This window comes from Mobula hypostoma, chromosome 31 (assembly GCF_963921235.1).
Source record: "Mobula hypostoma chromosome 31, sMobHyp1.1, whole genome shotgun sequence".
Taxonomy (NCBI): Eukaryota; Metazoa; Chordata; class Chondrichthyes; order Myliobatiformes; family Myliobatidae; genus Mobula; species Mobula hypostoma.
This window is the reverse complement of record NC_086127.1, coordinates 7,330,750-7,353,676: the sequence shown is the minus strand read 5'-3', so window position 1 is coordinate 7,353,676 and position 22,927 is coordinate 7,330,750. Positions and strand designations below refer to the sequence as shown.

Genomic DNA, 22,927 nt, shown 5'->3' with positions numbered 1-22,927 from the left:
AATTGTGGTTGAAAGAAGTTCATAGTTTTGTGCTTACATCCACGGTTACATTTTGTATCGAAAGGATAGGCTGGTAGGCTTGGATCGTCTCTGATATTTAAAAAAAAATCTTTGAAAGAGGTGACATCGTATTGATAATCTTGTGTGTAGAGTTAAGAAACTTGAATACCATAGCTGATGGAAATTAGATATAGGACTTTAAACAGTCGCTAGGATATGGAGATTGTGAAGAAAACTTGTAAAAAGGGCAATATTAAAATAGCTATGAGGGATAGGTTGTGATTTCAAAATGCAGTTAGCGTTGGAAAATCAAGTTGGTGCTAAATCCCAAGAGACAGGGTTTGTATAATGCCTACGAGATGCTTTCTAAGAGGCTTCTGGTTGAGGGCACGATGGTAAAGGTGAATTTGGATTTGGTGTTGTGTTTCGAGACACATTTCATTAGGGAGCTTAAGGTAAAGGAACCCTCAAGGGTCCGTGGTCATAATTTAATAGAACTCACCCTGTAGATTGAGAAGGAGGGGGTAAAGTTAGACGTATCAGTATTACCATGGATAAAGGGAATTACAAAGGCATGGGAGAAGTGCTGGCCAAAGATAAATTGCAAGACAACACCTTTGACTAGGTGCCGCACATGAGGGTGCCTACCCGATAAGGGCCCATGGTATGATAGGAAAGATACTAGCACTGACAGAGGATTCACGTTTTTCCTCTAGTTCGACTTCAGGCTGACTATCAGGAGGCAAAGAATGCGAACAAAGTGGGCCTTTCGTTTTAGATGCAGGCGGCTAGTGCTGTTCTGTAGGGGTTTTACGACCGTTTCTTTTCTTGATATATGGCAATGATTTCGAAGACGGAATCGTTGGGTTTATGGCTAAGTTGGGGACAATACCAAGATATGCAGAGGGACGGGAAGCGTTGTGAAGCAGGGAGTTCACGGAAAAAAAAATAGACTGAATGGAAAATGGACAAAGCAGTGCCAGTTTGAATATAGCATAGGGAATTATATGGACATGCACATTTGTACAAGTAATGAAGACAAACTATTTTTGAAACTTGGATAAACGTGGAATTTTCTGTGGAAAGGATATTGATTGCAGTGAAGAGTCTAGAACCAAAAGGCACAGCCTCAGAATAGAAGGACGTCCATTTAGAACAGACAAGGAAGAATGTCTTTAACGGGACGGTAGTAAATCTGTAACTTCCATCGCCAACCACCAGTCATTTGGTACATTTAAAATGGAGGTTGGTAAGTTCTTGATTAGTCAGGTCTTCTACGTTTACGGGGAGAAACCAGGAGAATGCAGTTAAGTCGCATATTAAATCATCGATGTAGGAATGGCGGACAGAATCAATGGACCTCTCCTCCTCTGTCTTAGGGTCTTATGATTGATGGGTAAAGACAACAGAATGTTAGTTAATGTCGGTGCGGCTGTCTCAGGATTCAGATGATTACAGGATCTGGGGTGTTATTTGGAACTTGCGATACAAGCTGTTGAGGTAGATTTACAATATTGCGTGCAGTTCTGGTCACCTGCATACAGGGAAGATGGAAATAAGTTTGATAGAGTACAGATAAAATTTAACTTGGATATTGTAGGGACTGGATGACCTGAGTTATAAGGAAATATGGAATGGGTTAGGACTTTGTTCCTGGAATGTGAAGGGTTGAGGGGAGATGTGATAGAGGTATACGAATTTATCATGAGGGGTATAAAAAGGGTAAATGCAAGAAGGCTACTTTCCACAAAGTTCGGGTGTTACAACAAGTGGTCAACAGTTAAGGGTGAAAGGTGAAAGGTGAACATTTCATGGGGAACATGAGTGGAACTTCTTCACCGTGAGTGTGTGAAATGCGCTAACAGCGAACGAGTTGGAAGCAAGCTGGATTTGAACGGTTAACAGATGTTTGGATCGGTACGTGGATGGTACGCGTATGGAGAGCTATGGTCCGGGAGCAGGTCGATAGGAGTGCGCCGTTTAAATGTTTTGGCACGGACTTGTCTGGCGGAAGATCCTGTTGCTGTGATTTAATTTTCAATTGCTTTGTGAATAGGCAGTTACGAATTGTTTGGGAACTCTGATGGAAACGGAAGCAGGTTTGGTTAGTAAGCTTACAATCCTTCAGAGACTGCAGTGAGGACAATTGGCCCAACTTACAATCTGACATCTTGATATTCATCCTATATTAATAAACTCGGGTGAATTTGTCAGACGGTCCTGTTAAGATGGGAAATTCATTTTAAACTGAATGCCTCTTCAACAGTCCGGATATGCAGCCCCTGCTCTTAGGCCACACCGATAAATACAGCAGATGTGAGAGGAAATGATGACACTGAACCTGCAGTTCCCAGGGCTCCCCACCTTAACTGGATCTTTACAGCTGAAATCAGATCTACTGGAGACAAGTTATAGAACAAATCTTGATTGCCATGTGGAACGCCGTGTCGGAGATTAATTTTGATCAGTATTCCCTCTGTGAGAAAACACTAAATACACTCACTGCATGTTCTTGTGCACTGAAGTGTCCCTCCTTTGTCAACATCCAACTGAGTGGTTCAACCCCTTCTTCAATAGCTTCTTTCAATTTGTTGCTGTAGAACATTGTCTGTTCGTAAAGTTGATATTCATCCCACTGTGCCAGGAGATCAGGGATCGTAGACACTGGATCTGCAAATATGAAAAGGAGAAAGTGGACAACATCTCAAACATTGATGGCCAATACGCCGTATGCCTTCTTAACCACAGAGTGAACCTGCACTGCAACTTGGAGTGTCTGGACATACGGACTCGAAACCCAAGATCGCTCTGATCCACCAAACTGCCAAGAGTCTTAGCACTGATATTATATTCTTCCATCATATTTGACCTTCCAAAATGAACCACCTGACACTTATCTGTGTTGAACTCCATCTGCCACTTCTCAACCCAGTTTTGCATCCCAGAGATGTCCCGCTGTAACCTCTGACAGCCCTTCACACTATCCACAACGCCCCCAACCTTTGTGTTATCAACAAGTTTACTAACCCATCCCTCCACCTCCTCATCCAGGTCATTTCTAAAAATCACGCATAGAAGGGGTCCCAGAACTGGTCCTTGAATCACACCACTGGTCACTGGCCTCCATGCAGAATATGACCCCTCTACAGGATCTTCTCCATCAACTTACCAACCACTGAAGTAAGTCTTAAAAGTCTATAATTTCCTGGACTATTTCCACTCAATTTCTTGAATAGGGGAACAACATCTGCAACCCTCGAATCCTCCGGAACTTCTAAAGATGCAAAGATCATTGCCAGAGGTTCAGCAATTTCCTCCCTCGGCTCCCACAGTAGGTTGGGCTATATCGTGTCCGGTCCCGGTGACTTACCCAACTTGATCCTTTCTAAAAGTTCCAGCACATCATCGTTCTTAATGCCTATATACCCAAGCATTTCATTCCGCTGTAAGCCATCCCTACAATCGCCATTGCCCTTTTCCATCGTGAATACTGAAGCAAACTACCTATTAAGTACCTCTGCTATCTCCTCCCTTTCCATACACAATTGATTGATTCTATTCTCTCACGCTTATCCTCTTGCTCTTCACATACTTGTAGAATGCCTTGGGGTTTAACTTAATCCTGCTCGCCACGGCCTTCTCGTGGTCCCTTCTGGCTCTCCTAATTTCATTCATAAGCTCCTTCCTGCTAGTCTTATAATTTTCCAGATCTCCGTCATTGCCTATTTTTTCAACCTTTGGAAAGCTTTTCTTTTCTTCTTGACTCGATTTTGAACAGCCTTTGTATAGCATGTTCCGGTACCCTACCATCCTTTGCCTGTCACATTGGAACGTACCTATTCAGAGTATCATGCAAATATCCCCTGAACATTTGCCACATTTCTGCCGTACATTTCCCTGAGAACAGCTCTTCTCAATTTGTACTTCCAAGTTCCTGCCTGATAGCTTCATATTTCCCCTTACTCTAATTAAACGCTTTCCGGACTTGTCTGTTCCCATCCCTCTCCAATGCTATGGGAGTAACGGGTTCCTCTCACTCACGTATGCCCCTCGACACCACATTTACCACAGCCGCACAATTATCTGTCCCCTGTGGCCATCCCCCTAAGAAGGTCTCACATGTTCCCTCCTCCCTGCCACAATGTGTGAACGCATCACCCACATATTTGACTCACCTGCTCCTTGTCGGACACTTGACAATTCCGTGTTTAATGAGTTTCTGAGCTGCCAAGCAGTCGCCTCACTTGTGCTGGTTCCAGCTTCCGGATCAGTGTCTCTGACGCCACTGTCTCTGGGCCGACTTTTCTCCCCATCCTCTGCGGCCGGACCGTACTCCATTGGGACATTCCTCTCAATCTGACCCTGTTTGGTTATCTTGTTTCCCTTGTCCCGATCATCTTTCCTCGATGATCGGTCTGGAAAATATCTCTTGAGATCTCTCTGTACCCGATTTAATTTCTTACCTAAGACTAAAGATGAATTGCAGGTTATAGTGGAGTGATTCAGAGCGGAGCAAAACAAAGATTCAGAATGGGTGGCTGCAATTAATTGACCGGAGACTTCTGCTGACAGGTTTTGAGTAGGACTGTGCTGGTGAACGTGAACCGTACTTCCTGCACGTGACCAACCCGATAAGCCGGTGACTGGACACATCGACTCCCAGAAAAAGAACAGGATAGACACAGTAATAAGATCCCTGGCTACGCAGTAACTGAACACTCCGAAGATCAGGGGATCTTAATGGCATCACCCACATATTTGTCTCACCTGTTCCTTGTCGGGCACTTGACAATTCCGTGTTTAATGAGCTTCTGAGCTGCCAAGCAGTCGCCTCACTTGTGCTTATTCCAGCGACCCCATCCGTGTCTCTGACGCCACTGTCTCTGGGCCGACTTTTCTCCCCATCCTCTGCGGCCGGACCATACTCCATTAGGACATTCCTCTCAATGTGGCCCTGCTTTGGTATCTTGTTTCCCTTGTTCCGATCATCTTCCTCCGATGATCGGCCTGGAAAAAGTCTCTTGAGTACCCGATTTAATTTACCACCTAAAACTAAAGATGAATTGCAGGTTATACTGGAGTGATTCAGAGCTGAGCAACCTTATTCTGAGGTTGTATCCTATAGTCTTAAACTCTCCCACCAGAGGGAACATCCTCTCCATATCCACTCTATCAAGACCTTTCACCATTCAATAGGTTTCAATAAGGCCACCATTCATTCTTCTGCATTTGAATAATACAGCCCCAGAGACATCAAACACTCTTCACATGATGAGCCATTCAATTCCCTGCAATCATTTTCTTCAACCTCCTTTGAACCCTCTCCAGTCTCAGCACATCCTTTCTAAAATAAGGGGCCCAAAACTGCTCACAATACTCAAATGGAGGCCTCACTAGTGCATTATAAAGTCTTAACATTACATCCTTGCTTTTATATTCTAATACTCTTGAAATGAAAGCTAACATTGTATTTGCCTTCTTCATCACAGACTCAACTTGCAAATTAACCTTTATGGAATCCAGCAGAAGGACTCCCAAGTCCCTTTGCACCTCAGTTTTTTGAATTTCCTCTGCATTTAGAAAATAGTCAATCCTTTCATTTCTTCTACCAAAGTGCATGGCCATTCACTTCCTGACACAGTATCCCATCTGCCATTCCTTTACCCATTCTCTTAATCTGTTCAAGTCCTTTTGCAGCCTTTCCACATCTTCAAAACTACCTGCCCCTCATCTATCTTCACATCGCCTGAAAACTTTGCAACAAAGCCATCAATTCCATTATTCAAATCATTGACATAAAATGTAAAAAGAATTGGTCCCAACACAGATCCCTGACTGATACGGCAGGTACTCTACATTTCCAATAGGCTACACAGTCAGATTGATCAGACCTCACTCTTAGTTTAGGTGGACGGGCTCCGAAACTCCTCCACTCGGACTTTACTCCACTCAGCACGCCTAGACATCACTCTGACTATTTCTCCTCAAATATGACTCGACCTCTCTCCAAATCTGTCTCGCACTCACACAGCTCGACTCTCGAGTCAGCCTTGCCTTTGCTCACTTCTTCATTATTTACGGTGATCTTTTACCACAATATTCCACAGAAAAGTGTAACTAATAAAGTATTTAGTTGTATGTCTCACTTTATGAGCCACAGGTAAGCTGTTGGCTGTTGCACCTTAAACTGAAAGCCACCCTGTCACTCTGAGTGAGCTGCAGAACTCAGTGTCTGCAACTGGAGGTGAAGTTCATGGCTCCACAATCTCTAAAGCCTTCCACATAAAAGGAATTTATGGAAAAGTGACAAGGGAGAAGTCTTGGCTAAAAAAACATATCCATGCCTGCAAGGCTAATAGAGACTTATCCTAAAAGAATATTGCCAATACTACCAGCTGTGAGAGATGGTTCAACTAGCTACAGGGCAAAGGGGGATGAATACTTTTGATCTGCAGACGTTTCAGTTTTAGAATTGTTATTTTTCCATGCTTTATAATTTTCCCTGGTTTTTTTTGGCTCTGCTCTGAAAGAAGGAGCATGCGATGTACAAATAAAAATTCTCAGTTAAATTGATCAAAATCCCTGGCTGCAACACTCATTTATGTGAACAAGGTGTTGGGGGCTGAATACTTTTTCAAGGCACTGTAGAAAGACAGATAGATAGATAAATAAATAATACTGAGAACATGAGATGTAGATTCGTTGAAAGTGAGTCCATCGGTTGTGGAAACAACAGGAATTCTGCAGATGCTGTAAATTTAAGCAACACACATCAAAGTTGCTGATGAACGCAGCAGGCCAGGCAGCATCTCTAGGAAGAGGTGCAGTCGACGTTTCAGGCCGAGACCCTTCATCAGGACTAACTGAAGGAAGAGTGAGTAAGGGATTTGAAAGTTGGAGGGGGAGGGGGAGATCCAAAATGATAGGAGAAGACAGGAGGGGGAGGGATGGAGCCAAGAGCTGGACAGGTGATTGGCAAAAGGGATATGAGAGGATCATGGGACAGGAGATCTGGGCAGAAAGACAAGGTGGGGTGGGACCCAGAGGATGGGCAATGGGTACATTTAGAGGGACAGCGGGGAAAAAAGGAGAGTGAGAGAAAGAATTTGTGTATAAAAATAAGTAACAGATGGGGTACCAGGGGAGGTGGGGCATTAACGGCAGTTAGAGAAGTCGATGTTCATGCCATCAGGTTGGAGGCTACCCAGACGGAATATAAGGTATTGTTCCCCCAACCTGAGTGTGGCTTCATCTTTACAGTAGAGGAGGCCGTGGATAGACATGTCAGAATGGGAATGGGATGTGGAATTAAAATGTGTGGCCACTGGGAGATCCTGTTTTCTCTGGCGGACAGAGCGTAGGTGTTCAGCAAAGCGGTCTCCCAGTCTGCGTCGGGTCTCGCCAATATATAAGAGGCCACATCGGTAGCACCGGACGCAGTATATCACCCCAGCCGACTCACAGGTGAAGTGTCGCCTCACCTGGAAGGACTGTCTGGGGCCCTGAATGGCGGTAAGGGAGGAAGTGGAAGGGCATGTGGAGCATTTGTTTCGGTTACACGAATAAGTGCCCGGAGGGAGATCAGTGCGGAGGGATGGGGGGGACGAATGGACAAGGGAGTTGTGTAGGGAGCGATCCCTTCGGAATGCAGAGAGAGGGGGGGAGGGAAAGATGTGCTTAGTGGTGGGATCCCGTTGGAGGTGGCGGAAGTTACGGAGAGTAATATGTTGGACCCGGAGGCTGGTGGGGTGGTAGGTGAGGACCAGGGGTCTTAAACGCATCTCCCCCATTTCACGTACATCTGCTCTCACTCCATCCTGCCGCCACCCCACTAGTTTCTCACTCTGTTAAACATTGCGATGATTTTAAGTTCGCTGGCCCTCACCGCTTTATTTTCGCCATGGATGTCCAGTCCCTATATACTTCCATCCCCATCAGGAAGGTCTCAAAGCTCTACGCTTCTTTTTGGATTCCAGACCTAATCAGTTCCCCTCTACCACCACTCTGCTCCGTCTAGCGGAATTAGTCCTTACTCTTAATAATTTCTCCTTTTGCTCCTCCCATTTCCTCCAATCTAAAGGTGTAGCTATGGGCACCCGTATGGATCCTAGCTATGCCTGCCTTTTTGTTGGTTTTGTGGAGCAATCTATGTTCCGTGCCTATTCTGGTATTTGTCCTCCACTTGTCTTTCGCTACATCGACGACTGCATTGGCGCTGCTTCCTGCACGCATGCAGAGCTCGTTGACTTTATTAACTTTGCCTCCAATTTTCACCCTGCCCTCAAGTTTACCTGGTCCATTTCTGACACCTCCTTCCTCTTTCTAGATCTTTCTGTCTCTGTCTCTGGAGACAGCTTATCCACTGATGTCCACTATAAGCCTACTGACTCTCACAGCTATCTGGACTATTCCTCTTCTCACCCTGTCTCTTGCAAAACCATCATCCCTTTCTCGTAATTCCTCCGTCTCTGCCGCATCTGCTCTCAGGATGAGGCTTTTTATTCTAGGGCGAGGGAGATGTCTTCCTTTTTTAAAGAAAGGGGCTTCCCTTCCGCCACTATCAACTCTGCTCTTAAACGCATCTCCCCCATTTCACGTACATCTGCTCTCACTCCATCCTCCCGCCACCTCACTAGGAATAAGATTCCCCTGGTCCTCACCTACCACCCCACCAGCCTCCGGGTCCAACATATTATTCTCCCTAACTTCCGCCACCTCCAACGGGATCCCACCACCAACCACATCTTTCCCTCCCCCCCCCCCTGCTTTCCGCAGGGATCGCTCCCTACACAACTCCCTTGTCCATTCGTCCCCCCCATCCCTCCCCACTGATCTCCCTCCTGGCACTTATCCGTGCAACCAGAACAAGTGCTACACATGCCCTTACACTTCCTCCCTTACCACCATTCAGGGCCCCAAGCAGTCCTTACAGGTGAGGCGACACTTCACCTGTGAGTCGCCTAGGGTGATATACTACGTCCCGTGCTCCAGATGCGGCCTCTTATGTATTGGCGAGACCCGACGCAGACTGGGAGACCGCTTTGCTGAACACCTACGCTCTGTCCACCAGAGAAAGCAGGATCTCCCAGTGGCCACACATTTTAATTCCACATCCCATTCCCATTCTGACATGTCTATCCACGGCCTCCTCTACTGTGAAGATGAAGCCACACTCAGGTTAGGGGAACAGCACCTTATATTCCGTCTGGGTAGCCTCCAACCTGATGGCATGAACATCGACTTCTCTAACTTCCGCTAATGCCCCACCTCCCCCTCGTACCCCATCTGTTACTTATTTTTATACACACATGCTTTCTCTCACTCTCCTTTTTCTCCCTCTGTCCCTCTAAATATACCCCTTGCCCATCCTCTGGGTCTCCCCCCCCCACTTGTCTTTCTTCCCAGACCTCCTGTTCCATGATCCTCTCGTATCCCTTTTGCCAATCACCTCTCCAGCTTCCTGGCCCCATCCCTCCCCCTCCTGTCTTCTCCTATCATTTTGGATCTCCTCCTCCCCCTCCAACTTTGAAATCTCTTACTCACTCTTCCTTCAGTTAGTCCTGACGAAGGGTCTCGGCCTGAAACGTCGACTGCACCTCTTCCAAGAGATATTCAGAATGGGTGGCTGCAATTAATTGACCGGAGACTTCTGCTGACAGGTTTTGAGTGGGACTGTGCTGGTGAATGTGAACCGTACTTGCTGCCACGTGACCAACCCGATGAGCTGGTGACTGGGCACATCGACTCCCAGAAAAAGAACAGGACAGACACAGCAATAAGATCCCTGGCTACGCAGTAACTGAACACACTGAAGATCAAGGGATCTTAATGGCACAACTGCAGGTGATACCGGGAAATATCGTTGGGATTATCATCGCAATATCTCTCTGGGTCACACATCTCCCAGTCCCCTCTGTCACACACAGACCAGCCACTGGATTACACAGTGTCTGATAAGCTGGATCGTACACTCTGTGTTCACTGTGTCACATACTGTGTCACAGACTGACCATTACCCTGAGGCCCAGGCTGCCCAATTCTGCAGTAGCCACACTGCACTGTAATATGGATTTGTAAACTTTACCGAGATTTACTCAGTGCTTTTCTGTTCAAAAGGTCACTGTGCATTATCAGTGAGGTTTGAGACTATAGGCAAAATTCAATGTAAATTCATTATTGAAGTACATTTAGTACCAGTAATTGATAGTGGAAGAAAGATATACAATAGAATCAGTGAAAGGTTACAGACAATGCTGACAGCCAACCAAGCTTTGCAAACACAGCAAGCAAACAAGTATATAATTTAATAGCAGATAAATTCTGCCTTCACTTGTTCAAACGCTCACCTCAATCACCTAGTGAAGATGAAATACACCACCAAAACCCTCCCTCTCCACTGACGGGGAATTAACTTTTTCCTGCTCCTTCCCCAAGATAAGGGCACACAGATCATGGCTTAATATAGCTCAGCAAAGACAAGGCAGCCGTTTAACTCTGCTGCAGGGAGAAAAGTCCCAGCCTATTCTACTTCTCCTTATAACTCAAGCCCCACACTCCTATTAATATCCTCACACACATTTCTGTACTCTTTGCATCTTAATGACATCAGTCCTATGCTCTATCTCCATGCATAAAGTGTTTCAGAGAAATATGCAAACGAACCTTTGGTTGTCCCCGTTTTGCAACACCTTTCAGTACGCTACTATTTACTGTGCAATTCCTGCACTGGTTTAACTTTACAAAGTGAACCCATCCTTCGATGCATTTTTCACGTTCCTCTCGGTCCCCTTCATTGTCCATTATACCACCAATTTTGATGCCATCTGAAAATTTACAAACTCTCTAATACAGATAGCAACAGTGACCTCAGCATTCATCCACAGCACTGGCGACAAGCCGCCAATTTGAATAGCACTCTATTATTAACGCTCGGATTCCTTCCACCGAACCAAATTCATATCTAGTTGTCTAGCTCGTCAGCAAGGAAATGAATCTCAGGGCTGTATATGGTGACATATATGTACATTGCTAATCAATTCACAGTGGATTTTGAACTTTTGAGCTTTTAGTAAATCCAAGTATCACTAAATGCGACATCACAGCTAGACAATATACGGAGACTATATTTAACACATTAATGTCCCCATTTGATGATTTTTTTCTGTGCTCTACTAGAGACTGAATAAATTTCTTCATCTAAATTATTGTGCACCAACAGGGCAGAAGCCAACATCCCAGTGATCATACCAGCAGCCATTCTGAATCTTCTTGTTGATACTTTGGTCGCGGTGCAGGAAAGCTCCACCTGCTGGCGATGCTCTGAATTACACAAAACAAGCAGACAGTGAGTCAGAGAGAGTACGATTACTTTGCAAACATTACAGTATCTCCACCCCTGTATCAGAACAGCAGTTGGCCGAGGGAGCAAACATTCCTCGAAAACGTCAACTTGCACACCATGTCGGTATGTCTGTCCAGTGATATCTAGTGCATCATACTGACAGAGTCATAGAGCAACAGAGCACGTATACAGACTCTTCAGCCCAACAAGACCATGCCGACTACAGTGACCACGGAAATGGTCCGAATGTCCTGTGATGGGCCCATATCACTGAAGGCCCCATTCACTCCCATTACCCGTCCAAATTGCTCCTTAAATTATTATATTGTACCTGCCTCATTCACAGCCTACGTCACTCTCTCCACATACAGTGCCCATAGAAAGTATTCACCACCACCTGGGAGTTTTCATGTTTTATTGTTTTACAATATTCAATGAGAGTTGATTTAACTTGGCCTTTTTTACACTGATCAATAAGAGATTGGCACTTCCGTGTAAACATGAAAACAGATCTCTACAAAATAAACTAAATTGGTTACAATTAGAAAACACAAAATTATTAATTGCATAAGTATTCACCCCCTTTAATATGGCACATCAAATCATCATTGGTGCAGTCAATACGTTTTAGAAGTCACATAATTAATTAAATAAAGGTCTATTTTTGGAGTTGTGTGTGCAGTCAAAGTGTTTCAATTGATTATAGTAAAAATACTTTTGTATCTCGTAGGTACAATTGCTGGTGAGTCAGTATCCTGCCAAAAACTATATCATGAAATAAACACTTTAAGCAACTCCACGAAAAGGTTGTTGAATAGTACAAGTCATGAGATAGATTCAAGAAAATTTCCAAGTCACTGTATATCCCTTGGAGTACAGTTAAGTCAATTATCAAGAAATGAAAAGAAGGCAAAGCTGTAAATATGCCTAGAGCAGACCGCCCTCAAAAACTGAGTGGCCGCGCAAGAAGAGAATAGTGAGGGAGGCCACCAAGAGACCTACAACAACTCTGAAGGAGTTACCAGCTTCAGTGGTTGAGATGGGGGAGACTGTGCATACAACTGTTGTCCGGTTGCATCACCGGTCGCAGCTTTATGGAAGAGCGGTAAACAGAAAGCCTTTGTTGAAAAAAAAACTCGTGAAATCTCGACTATAATTTGCCAGAAAGCATGTGGGAGACTCTGAAGTCAGCTGGAAGAAGATTCTACGGTCTGATTAAAATAAAATTCAGCTCTTTGGCCATCAGACTAAACGTTATGTTTGCCATAAGCCAAACACCGCACATTATCAGTAACACACCGCCCGTTCCGAGAAGAATGGTGGTGGCTGCATCATGCTGTGGGATTGCTTCACTCCAGCAGGCCCTGAAAGGATTGTACAGGCAGATGGTAAAATGAATGCAGCAAAACACAGGGAAATCCTGGAGGAAATCTTGATGCAGTCTGCAAGATAAGTGCGACTTGCAGAATGTTTGTTTTCCAGCAAGATATTGACGGCAAGCATAAAGCCAAGTATACACAGGAGTAGCTTAAAAACAGAAATGTCAATGTCCTGGAGTGGACAAGTCAGAGTCCATACTTCAATGCAACTGGGAATTTGTGGTTGGGCTTGAAAAGGGCTGTACACTCACGATCCCTATGCAAAATGACAGAGAATGAGCAGTTTTATAAAGAAGAATGGGGAAAAATTGCAGAGTCCAGATGTGCAAAGCTGATAGAGGCCTATCCACACAGACTCAAGCCTGTAATTGCTGCCAAAGGTGCATCTACTTAATACTGACTTGGACGGTGTAAATTCTTATGCAATCAATTAGTTTTTGTTTTATATGTGTAATTAATTTAGATCACTTTGCAGAGACCTGTTTTCACTTTGTCAAGAAGGAGTCTTTTTCTGTTGATCAGTTTCAATAAGAGTCAAATTAAATCCATTACGATTCAATGTTGTAAAACAACAAAACATGAAAACTTCCAAGGGGGCGGGGTGTATACTTTTAGTACGCACTGTAATCATCAAATTCTGAATTAAATCTTTGCTGCTCATGTCCCTTTTAAAACTTTCCTTCACATCCGAAATCTATTTCCCCAGTTCTGCTCTCCCCTAACCTCGGGAAAAGACTTTGAACACTAACCTATCTCTGCTTCTCATAATTTTAAACATTTGTGTAAAGTCGCTGCTCATTCTCTTGTGTTCCAAGGGGTAAAGACTCAGGCTAGCCGTCCTCTACTTATAACTCAGGCCTTTATTCTTGACAACATCATCGTAATTCCTCTCTACACTCTTTCTAGTTTAACCATAGCTTTTTTATAACAGAGAGACATAATCCACTCACAGAGAGATGTAGGTCTCCACGCACATCCTCACGAAGGGCAGCTGCACATGATGTCACAACCTCCGTACCTAGTAACCCCGACCGGTAAAGGCCAGTGAGCTGAACACCTTTCTCCCCACCCTGTAGTCTTAGTGCCCGCTGGTCCATTACATTACCTAGTGCCCTAAATGATCATGACGTAACACAGCCAAGCAAAGAATAATCAGAACCTGACCAAAAGCTACTGGAGATGATGCAAGATCTTGAAATGAGTAAACATTGTGAGGGAATGGGAGTGGCCTTAAAGAGCTGAGCTGCTGACAGCACATTGGCAGACTGGAGTGATTACACGTCCATCTGACAGAGGCATAACTGCTAGATATGGGTACACTCAATGTCACTCCAAGTTTTTCATATCTTCCTTTGTACAGATATGTAATGTCTAAAGGATCAGTGTCTGAGGAAATGAGCCTCACCAAACTTTCTCCTGACTGGACGAATTGAAACTATGAATCAGAAGGGCTCTCCAGTTGATGCTTTCAGTCCTCAGTTTGGTTCACTTGTTGCTGTTCCCTCATCGGCATTCGTGGTTTTCTTCCAGTTGTAGGATTTTCTTCCAATAAAACTGTCACCGCAGGGCTACCTTAAACCAGAAAAATACTGAAGCACGTTAACAATACAAAGAAGTACAAAAAAGTTCTACTGAATATTCCTAAAAACAAAACTCGCTGAAACGTAAATATAAGGACCGCAGTGAACAAATCTGTAATTGTCTGTCACACTTCACAAAGCCAGGCATGGGATACAAAGCTGTTATCCACCAGTCATGGTGAAGCATAAGATATAGGAACAGAATTATGTCATTTGGTCCACAGATTCTGCTTCTCCATTCAACCATGGCTGTTATTTTCCCCAAAGCCATTTCCCTTGCTCTCCCTGTAACCCTGCAGCTACTTAGTATTCTAGAATCTATTAATCTCTGTCTAAATGAACCCAATGACAGCACTCAGTGCTCTCCTTGGCAACAAATTCAACGGATCAACCATTTGGCTGAGGAAATTTTTCTCATCTCAAAGAAGTGCAAGGGACAAAATTTGTAATCTGAAATATCAGAATAGTAGTCTATGCAAATAAACATGTAGATGGGGTGATCTTACATGAATATCGTGCATCTGTATTTGGTAAGAAAATAGAGACAGACTCTATAGAAGTGAAGCAAAGCAGCGTGGACACTCTGCATATTACAATGAGATGTTTGCTGCCTTGAGACTAATTAGCGTGGTTAAATCCCTAGGGCCTGACAATGCGTTCCCTCCGACGCTCTGGAAAGCAAGTAGAGGAATTGCAGGGGCCCAAACAGAGATAGTTAAATCATCCTCGCAGAAACTGAGGCACCGGTGGATTGGAGGATAGTTAAATTTGTTCCGCTGTTTAAGAAAGGTTCCAAAATAAACCAGGAATTTATATTCCGATGTGCCTAACATTGGTAGTGAGAAAGTTACTGGAAGGTAATCGAAGGGACCGGATATATGAGTATTCGCGTAGGCAATGACCAATTAGATATAGGCAGTATGGTTCAGTGTCTTATCTACCCCATCTTATAGAGTTTGATGAGGCAGTTATCAGGAAAGTTGATGAAAGCAAGGCATTGGATGTGATCTACATGGACTTTAACGAGGCAGTTGATAAGGTTGTGAATGTAAGGTTGGTGACGACGGGTCAATCACACGACATTCATGATGGGATATTTAGTTAGATTAGATTTTGGCTTTGTGGGAGAAGCCGGAGAGTGGAGGGAGATAGACGGACTGACTGGAACCTGTGACTAGTGGATCGATGCTGTTGTTTGTCATCTAAATCAACAATCTGAATGACAACGTGATTAACAGGATCGGCAAATTTGCAGATAACACCTAGATCCTGGGGGGTGGGGTCGGAGATGGTGGCGGATAGTGTAGTGGACAGCGAGCAGACTACCAAAGAATACAGCGGGATCTGAACCACCTAGAAAATGGGGCTTAGAAACAGATGGAATTGAATGCAGACGAGTGCGAGGTGTTGTACTTCAGTAGGACCAGCCAGTGTAGGTCGTAGTGAATGGCTGAGGAATGAGGAGTTCTGTAGAACAAAGGGATCCATCATTTCCATAATTAATTGGAAGTGGCGGCACAGGTAGTTATGACCCTAAAATAAAGCTTTTTGGCCAAATAAGCCTTCATAAACTAAAGTGCAGACGATGGGATGTTATGTTAAAGTTTTATGTTTGTGAAACCTAATTTTGTAATCAAGTATTTGGTGCAGTTTTTGGTGAACTACGTCGAGAAAATAATTAAATAAGTTTGAAAGAGTACAGAGAAAATTTGCAAGGACGTTGCTGGGTCTAAATGATCTGAGTTATAAGGCAAGAAAGACTAGGTTAGAACTTCATTCCTTGGCATGTTGAAGATTGAGGGGAGATTTGATAGAGGTAATCACAATTAGGAGGGGTAAGTGCAAGCAGGCCCTTTTTCCATTGAGATCATGGGTTCAGGGTGAAAAGTGAAATGTTTAAAGGGAACACGAGGTGAACGTTCCTTACTCAGAAGGTAGTGAGAGCGTGGACTGAACTGCAAGTAGCTTTAATACTGAAATGAAAATTGGATAGATATATGGATGGCGATGGTCCGGGTGCAGGTCGAAGGGATGAGGCAGTTGTAATGGTTTGGCGCGGGACAGATAGCCCAAAGGGTCTGTTTCTGCGTTGTAATTTTATGACACTATGACTTCTTTAAAGGTAACCTTTAATCGGAGGTAGTGCTTTCAGATCCCAGCTAATGGAAACATCATCTCCATGTCAACTAGATCCAGGCTTTTCGTATTTGGTAAGTTTAACTCGCATATCTTCTGCCGTCCCTCTGACCTCTATTGACCACAGACCCAAAGCCACCAAATGCTCCTCATACATAATGCTCTTCGACGCTGTGATCATCCAGTTGTGTAAAAATAATAACAACAGCACTGAACATATTTCCAGGAATAGCCGGTAAATTAGTACCAGGATAATTTGCTGGGAAAACCTGCCCTTTCTTCCCTGTTTTACCACCTATCACGAAAAGAGTGTCTGTGCACAAGTCCATTTCCAGGAGATTTCAACCATGCCAGGGCGAATGTAACAAAAGGAAATTGGATTACGAGGAACGCTCATTGGGGAAGGAAGAGCTGTGGGCAGAGGAACAAAGTTAACCATTCAGAATCACAACCTTCCGTCAGACATTTTCTGGGTTCAGCGCAGATCTCCAGTTTCTGCTTCAATTCCACTGACAGGGAGGGGGAATTCTCAAACATGTATTGAACACTGAACCCCCTGGTCCACCTCTACTGTTGCAAACACGGAACAGCCCACTTCATCAAAACCTTTCCTTGTGTGGGATGGAATGAAAACTCATTCTCTCCTTTCCTTCCTCGGGAACTCTAATCTTCTCAATTGTATTTGCTCCAGGGAGGAATTGCGACCCACATCCTGCTTCAGTTCCGTTCGTGTTATGGCATTGATTTATTCTTTACGCTGGGAGCAGTTTATTGTCAGACTATAAGCCCCAGCTCGGGACAGAGACCGCTGTGGGTTTATCGCACGGAGACAGCAGAGGGAAGGGCACTGTGAACTATCATGAAGTATTATGCATTTGGATTAACCTTTTCTTTTGAACACTGAACGTTGGCTTTCTCCAGATTTAACTCTGCTCCCATTGCCTAGAGTGCACTGTTTTCAAGGTCAGCCTGTTTATCAAGCCATCATAGAAGATAGGATGTAGAACATAGAATAGTACAGCACAGTACAGGCCCTTCGGCCCACAATGTTGTGCCGACCCTTAGACCCTGCCTCCCATATAACCCGCCCCCTTAAATTCCTCAATATACCTGTCTAGCAGTCTCCTAAATTTCACTAGTGTATCTGCCTCCACCACTGACTCAGGCAGTGCATTCCACGCACCAACCACTCTCTGAGTAAAAAACCTTCCTCTAATATCCCCATTGAACTTCCTACCCCTTACCTTAAAGCCATGCCCTCTTGTACTGAGCAGTGGTGCTCTGGGGAAGAGGCGCTGGCTGTCCATTCCATCTATTCCTCTTATTATCTTGTACACCTCTATCATATCTCTTCTCATCCTCCTTCTTTCCAAAGACCAAAGCCCGAGCTCCATTAATCTCTGTGCATAATTCATACTCTCTAAACCAAGCAGCGTCCTGGTAAATCTTTAACTATTGTCCGCAGTTGGACCGTCTATTGATGAGCCAGCTGGGGAGCATACCATCTCCCCGAGATAACTACTGGTCAAAGTCGACAGCAAGACACGAATGCCCTCCCGCTTCGGTTTACTGCTCACTTACTGGAAACAAATTGCCAAGTCGTATGAAATTCCGAATATTCCCCTCTATTAGAGATAATTACCAGTCAAAGTCGACAGCAAGACAAGAATGCCCTCCCGCTTCGGTTTACTGCTCACTTACTGGAAACAAATTGCCAAGTCTTATGAAATTCCGAATATTCCCCTCTATTAGAGATAACTACTGGTCAAAGTCGACGGCAGAGATAACAACCATCCACTCTTTTACCCCTGCATCGGTGATCCATATTAGTTTTTGACAACAGCTATACAATGGAACCAACGCCTCGCTATATCTCCCCTCACTCTAATTGGCAATATGGGTGCTTTCCTAATTACTCCCCTTACACCGCCTACAGAAGTAAAGTCGGGGGTGGGCAGAGAGTGACGGCCCCACCAGTGAAGGAATAAATAAAGCGAAGCCTTGGTTCCCAGCGTCCGGGATCGTTAAAGCTCAGAGAGTGAAAATGTCCACACCCTGCATCTGGATGCTCTTGCCTGGGGATCTCTGGGGTGGAGAAAAACCTTCACCACCCACCCCCGCACCACCAAGGCTTTGCTCTTTATTCGGAACTGAATGGACAGTGTGGTGTTTCAAAAAACACATCCAGCAGCCTCGGTTCCCGCAGGACATGTTCAGAGAGTTGATCCAGCGAGCTGAAGGAAAGTATTAATCCCTTCAAGAGCCAAATTGCTACAGATCAACTTTTCAATAATCCATTAGTTTCTCAATCTCGCTTAAGATATCCTAACCTTGCCCAAACACCTTTCCGTTGTATGAAAGGAGGGTGAGGCAATCGTGGCTAACAAACCAATATTTACACGGCCTGTCGAATGTGCGTCAATGTTTTTGGCAATATTCATCTATGAATATTTAGAATTAAAACTGAAAAGTTACATACTTTTGATTTTACTTATTAGTCGAAGGGTATAATAAAATAGAAGACAATAAGAAAAGATTTCATGTTTCGTAAATTCTTTAGCTGTGCACAATTCCATCTGTGCAGCAACAAATGTTACGTGCGCGGAAGCATTTCAGCTTTTGTGCGGCCGCGCACTGGCTCAGCTTAGATCTCTTTCTAGATTCCCCCTCCCTCATGAAACGGATGTGTCCACTGACTTGTCAGCGACAATCTGTTGTTGGAATTTTATGATCCCGAACAGTAAGGGAGCTCACCCTGAGCAATGTTCAGTTGGTAACGCGATCATAAAGCTAAACATCACCCTGTTCAGCACGTAACCCCACAAACCATTCCGCAACGCTTGCATTAGGCCGCACTAAAACTCAAGTTTGGCTGAGTAGGTATCTCTAACACGTGGTTCGAGCCAGAATTACCATTTCAGTGCACAATGCAATGACTATCGTCCTCTCGAAAATTCGCCCTGCTCCAGAGAAGAATCACAACCCGCATCCTGGTTCGCTTCGGTTGATTTCGTCCCTTTAATTTTTTGTTTACCATGTGACCAATTCATTGTCAGATTATAAACTCCAGCGTCAGCTCAGGGTAAAGTTCACTATTGCTTTATTGCATAGAGATAGCAGAATAAATATCTCTGTGAACTGTGGTCGAATATGCATTTTGAATAATCTTTTATTTTAATTGCTGGACATTCCCTTTCTCCAGGTGTAACTGTGGCCCAGATGTCTGGAGTCGGTCTGATCTCAGGGTCAGTCCGATAATAAAGCCATCTTCGACAGTTGTCTCCAGTTGGACAATTAGAGTAATTATTAAGGTCGCAACTCTACCATGATTACCATCTCCCAGATATACCTATCAGCCAAAATCGACAGCAAGATAACAGCGCAATTATCCTTGCATTTATTGCTCACTTACCGGAAGCAAACTACCATATCACAGCACAATCATATGAAATCCTCACCGAATTCACTGTTGAATTTGCCTGACATCGTATTTATTTTTCAAGTCCATTAACCGCTCCTCGTCAGAAAAAGAGAGAGAAAAAAACTCTAAACATTAAAATCACTGGGTCTCTAATTTGTCAGAATGTGCCGCTGGCATTCTGAATTAATGACAGGACATTCGCCCTATTAATCCTATTCCGATATTCTTCATGATCTCAGCAGAGCTGTGCTCTCAGCAACGTAATACTGCGACCGCCTGCAACATCTCTCTTGGTTTTCAGGAATTTATGCTCTGTGCAAAAAAGCTCTGCTTCTCTTTTCCTTTAAGGTAGAAAATTCCAAATGTACACCTGCCCCGCGCCATATAAGCATTTTATCTGTACGCATCTGTTTCAGCGGTCCCTAAGACAGCAAACATATCCTCTACATTCTTGCCAAGACTCAGCGTGATGTTAAATACTCCTAGCAAGCATTCAACTCATTTATCTAAACACCAGCTGCTAAAGACGCCACTTATTCATCTAAATAACTTCCTGTCGTTATTTAATACCAGAGAATACAACCAAACTCTTCAATTCAGTCAGTAACAGTGCATGCAATGAATTCACCTCAAACACGTCTAAGTCAACGAAAAATATCTATAGCTGGCTGGCATACGCACCCACTCTTTGTAGAAATATATATATATATACAGAGGCAAAAGACACATCTGGAAATCTGAGCAATTTAAAAGAGAGTATTGAACTGGGATAAACACTGAAAATACCACCGTGAGAAGTGGGCTCATTGAAACCCCGTAACATTTCCCCGTACAGTCTCTGTCCTTACCTGGTGCTGGATACCTGAGTCTGTTTACAGCGAATCGGAGCATTTAAATTTTAATGGCCCTAACATATGTGAACACACCCTGAGCAATGTTCAGTTGATAACGCGCTCATAAACCTAACATCACCTTATTCAGCACTTTACGCTGACATTCCCTTACTCCTGGTTTAACTGCGTGCCCGTTGACTGGACCTGCACGGATTTCTAAGTCAGCCCGTTTATAAAGCCATCTTTAGCACTTTGTCGCTGGTGGGCCATTAGAGAAATGGGCCAATTGGGGAGAAAAAATGCCGGGATTACCATCTCTCTAAGGTAGCCACCGGTTAAAGTCGACAGCAAGATAAGAACGCCAGTCTCCTTCAGTTTACTGTTCACTTACTGGAAACAAGATACCACGTCACAGCAGCAATCATATGAAATTGGGACTTTTTCCCTCTAGTGAATTTCCCTGCATTTATTTTACACAAATATCTAGCGTTCTTCGTCAGAGATCGATGGAAAAAGTCATGACATTAAATAAATGTTCTTTGTGTCTCTTATTTGTCAGGGTGTTCTGCTGGCATGTTGAATTAGTAACAGGGCATTCGGCCACTCAGCGCGGTTGCACCATTCCACGTGATCACAGCTGGACTGTGATCTCAGCGGCCCAATTCTGCGACCGCCTGCATCACTGCACTCCCTTGCCTGTCAATAATCTGTGCTCTGCGGAATTAAACACAGCGATTCCATTGAGGAAAAGAATTCCAGTTCGTTGATGTGGCAACAGCTCTAAGTGCAAAAACATGCAGACATGGTCAAAAAGTTAAATTGTTGTTCAGTCCACGCATCAGATGCGGTAGAAATGTGATGTAAGTCACTTTGACACTCTAATGAGTGGTGGTGCCTAACAGGGTTGGTTTGAGAATTTCTGGAACTGCTCATCTCCAGGGATGTTCAAGTAAAAATGGATCGATTTACAGAGAATAGTGTGAAAAAAGCAGGCAAAATACAATGAAAGGCAGTTCTGTGGGTGAAACGCCTTCATAATGAGAGAGATGAAAGAGAAATGTCAGACTGATTCAATCAGACAGGACGGCGACAGTAACTCAAATGACCACGCCTAACTAAGGGAGGGCACATAATAGGGCAAACATTAGTGGGGATTTGGAGAACTGAGAAGCTTTTAAAAACTAGCAGAAGGTAACTAATAGTAATTAAGAAGGAAAAGATATAAGCTAGCCAATAATGTTAAAGGGGATTCCAAAAGTTCCTTCAGGTAAATAAAGTGTAAAAGAGAGGCGAGAGTGGATATTTTACCACTGGGAAACAATGCTGGAGAGGTAGCAATGGGGGACAATGGTGGACGAACACAATAAGTATTTTGCACCAGTCTTCATCGGCAGTATGGTGGCAGTTTCAGGGGTCAGGGGCCATGAGTGAGTGAAATTGCCATTACGAGAGAGAAGGTTCTTGGAACAGTATGGTCTGAAGGTACACAAGTCACCAGGACCAGCTTGACGTACATGGCAGGGTTCTGAATGAGGCGACTGAAGAGATTCTGGAAGTATAATTAATGATCCTTTATGATTCTTGAATGGTTCCAGAAGACTAAAACATTGTAAATGTCACCCAACTCTTTATGACGGGAGAGACGCAGAAATAAAGAAACTAAAGACAGTCTGACCTCAGTCGTTGAGAGTATATTGGAGTTGAATATTGAGGATGAGGTCTCAGGATACTTGGAAGCACATTACAAAATAGACCGCAATCACCATGGTTTCCTCAAGAGCAAAATTTCCTGACAAACCTGTGGGAATTTTTTTTAAGAAATAGCAAGCAGGATAGACAAAGGAGAATTGGTTGATACTGTGTACTTGAATTTTTAGAAGGTTCTTGACAACGTACGACACATGAGGTTGCTTGACAAACTACGGGCCCATGGCATTACGGGGGCGGGGAGCGGAATTCCTGCTTGGATAAAGAAGTGGGTGATTGGCAGTAGGCAAAAAGTTGGAATAAAAGGATGCCTTCTGATTGGCTGCTGGTGACTAATGATGTTCAACAGCAGTCTGTGTTGGGATCGATTCTTTTTACGTTATACGTCTATGATTTGGATGATGGAATTGATTGCTTTTTTGCAAACTTTGCAGACAATACAAAGAGAGGTGGGGGTGCAGGTAGTTTTGAGGAAGTAGAGAGGCTACAGAAGGACTAAGGCAGATTAGAAGAACGGGCAGTGTAATAAC

At 44.0% G+C, this 22,927-nt stretch overlaps 1 protein-coding gene across 2 annotated transcripts in view; it reads right to left on the bottom strand.

The window, feature by feature from the left end:
- LOC134339898 (NACHT, LRR and PYD domains-containing protein 3-like) overlaps positions 1–20,765 on the bottom strand; it is a 33,226-nt gene extending 12,461 nt beyond the window's left edge. The window contains exons 1-6 of one of the 2 annotated variants that reach the window (XM_063036672.1): positions 20,706–20,765; positions 14,126–14,292; positions 11,248–11,319; positions 4,768–5,052; positions 4,176–4,469; positions 2,504–2,670 (exon numbers count right to left, since the gene is read on the bottom strand). In XM_063036672.1, the coding sequence (XP_062892742.1) occupies positions 2,504–2,670; positions 4,176–4,469; positions 4,768–5,052; positions 11,248–11,257 (756 nt within the window). In that variant the 5' untranslated portion in view covers positions 11,258–11,319; positions 14,126–14,292; positions 20,706–20,765. Of the gene's footprint in view, positions 1–2,503; positions 2,671–4,175; positions 4,470–4,767; positions 5,053–11,247; positions 11,320–14,125; positions 14,293–19,349; positions 19,471–20,705 lie in introns of those variants that run through there. The other variant, XM_063036671.1, reaches the window with a different exon arrangement.
- Between the last annotated feature and the right edge of the window lie 2,162 nt (positions 20,766–22,927).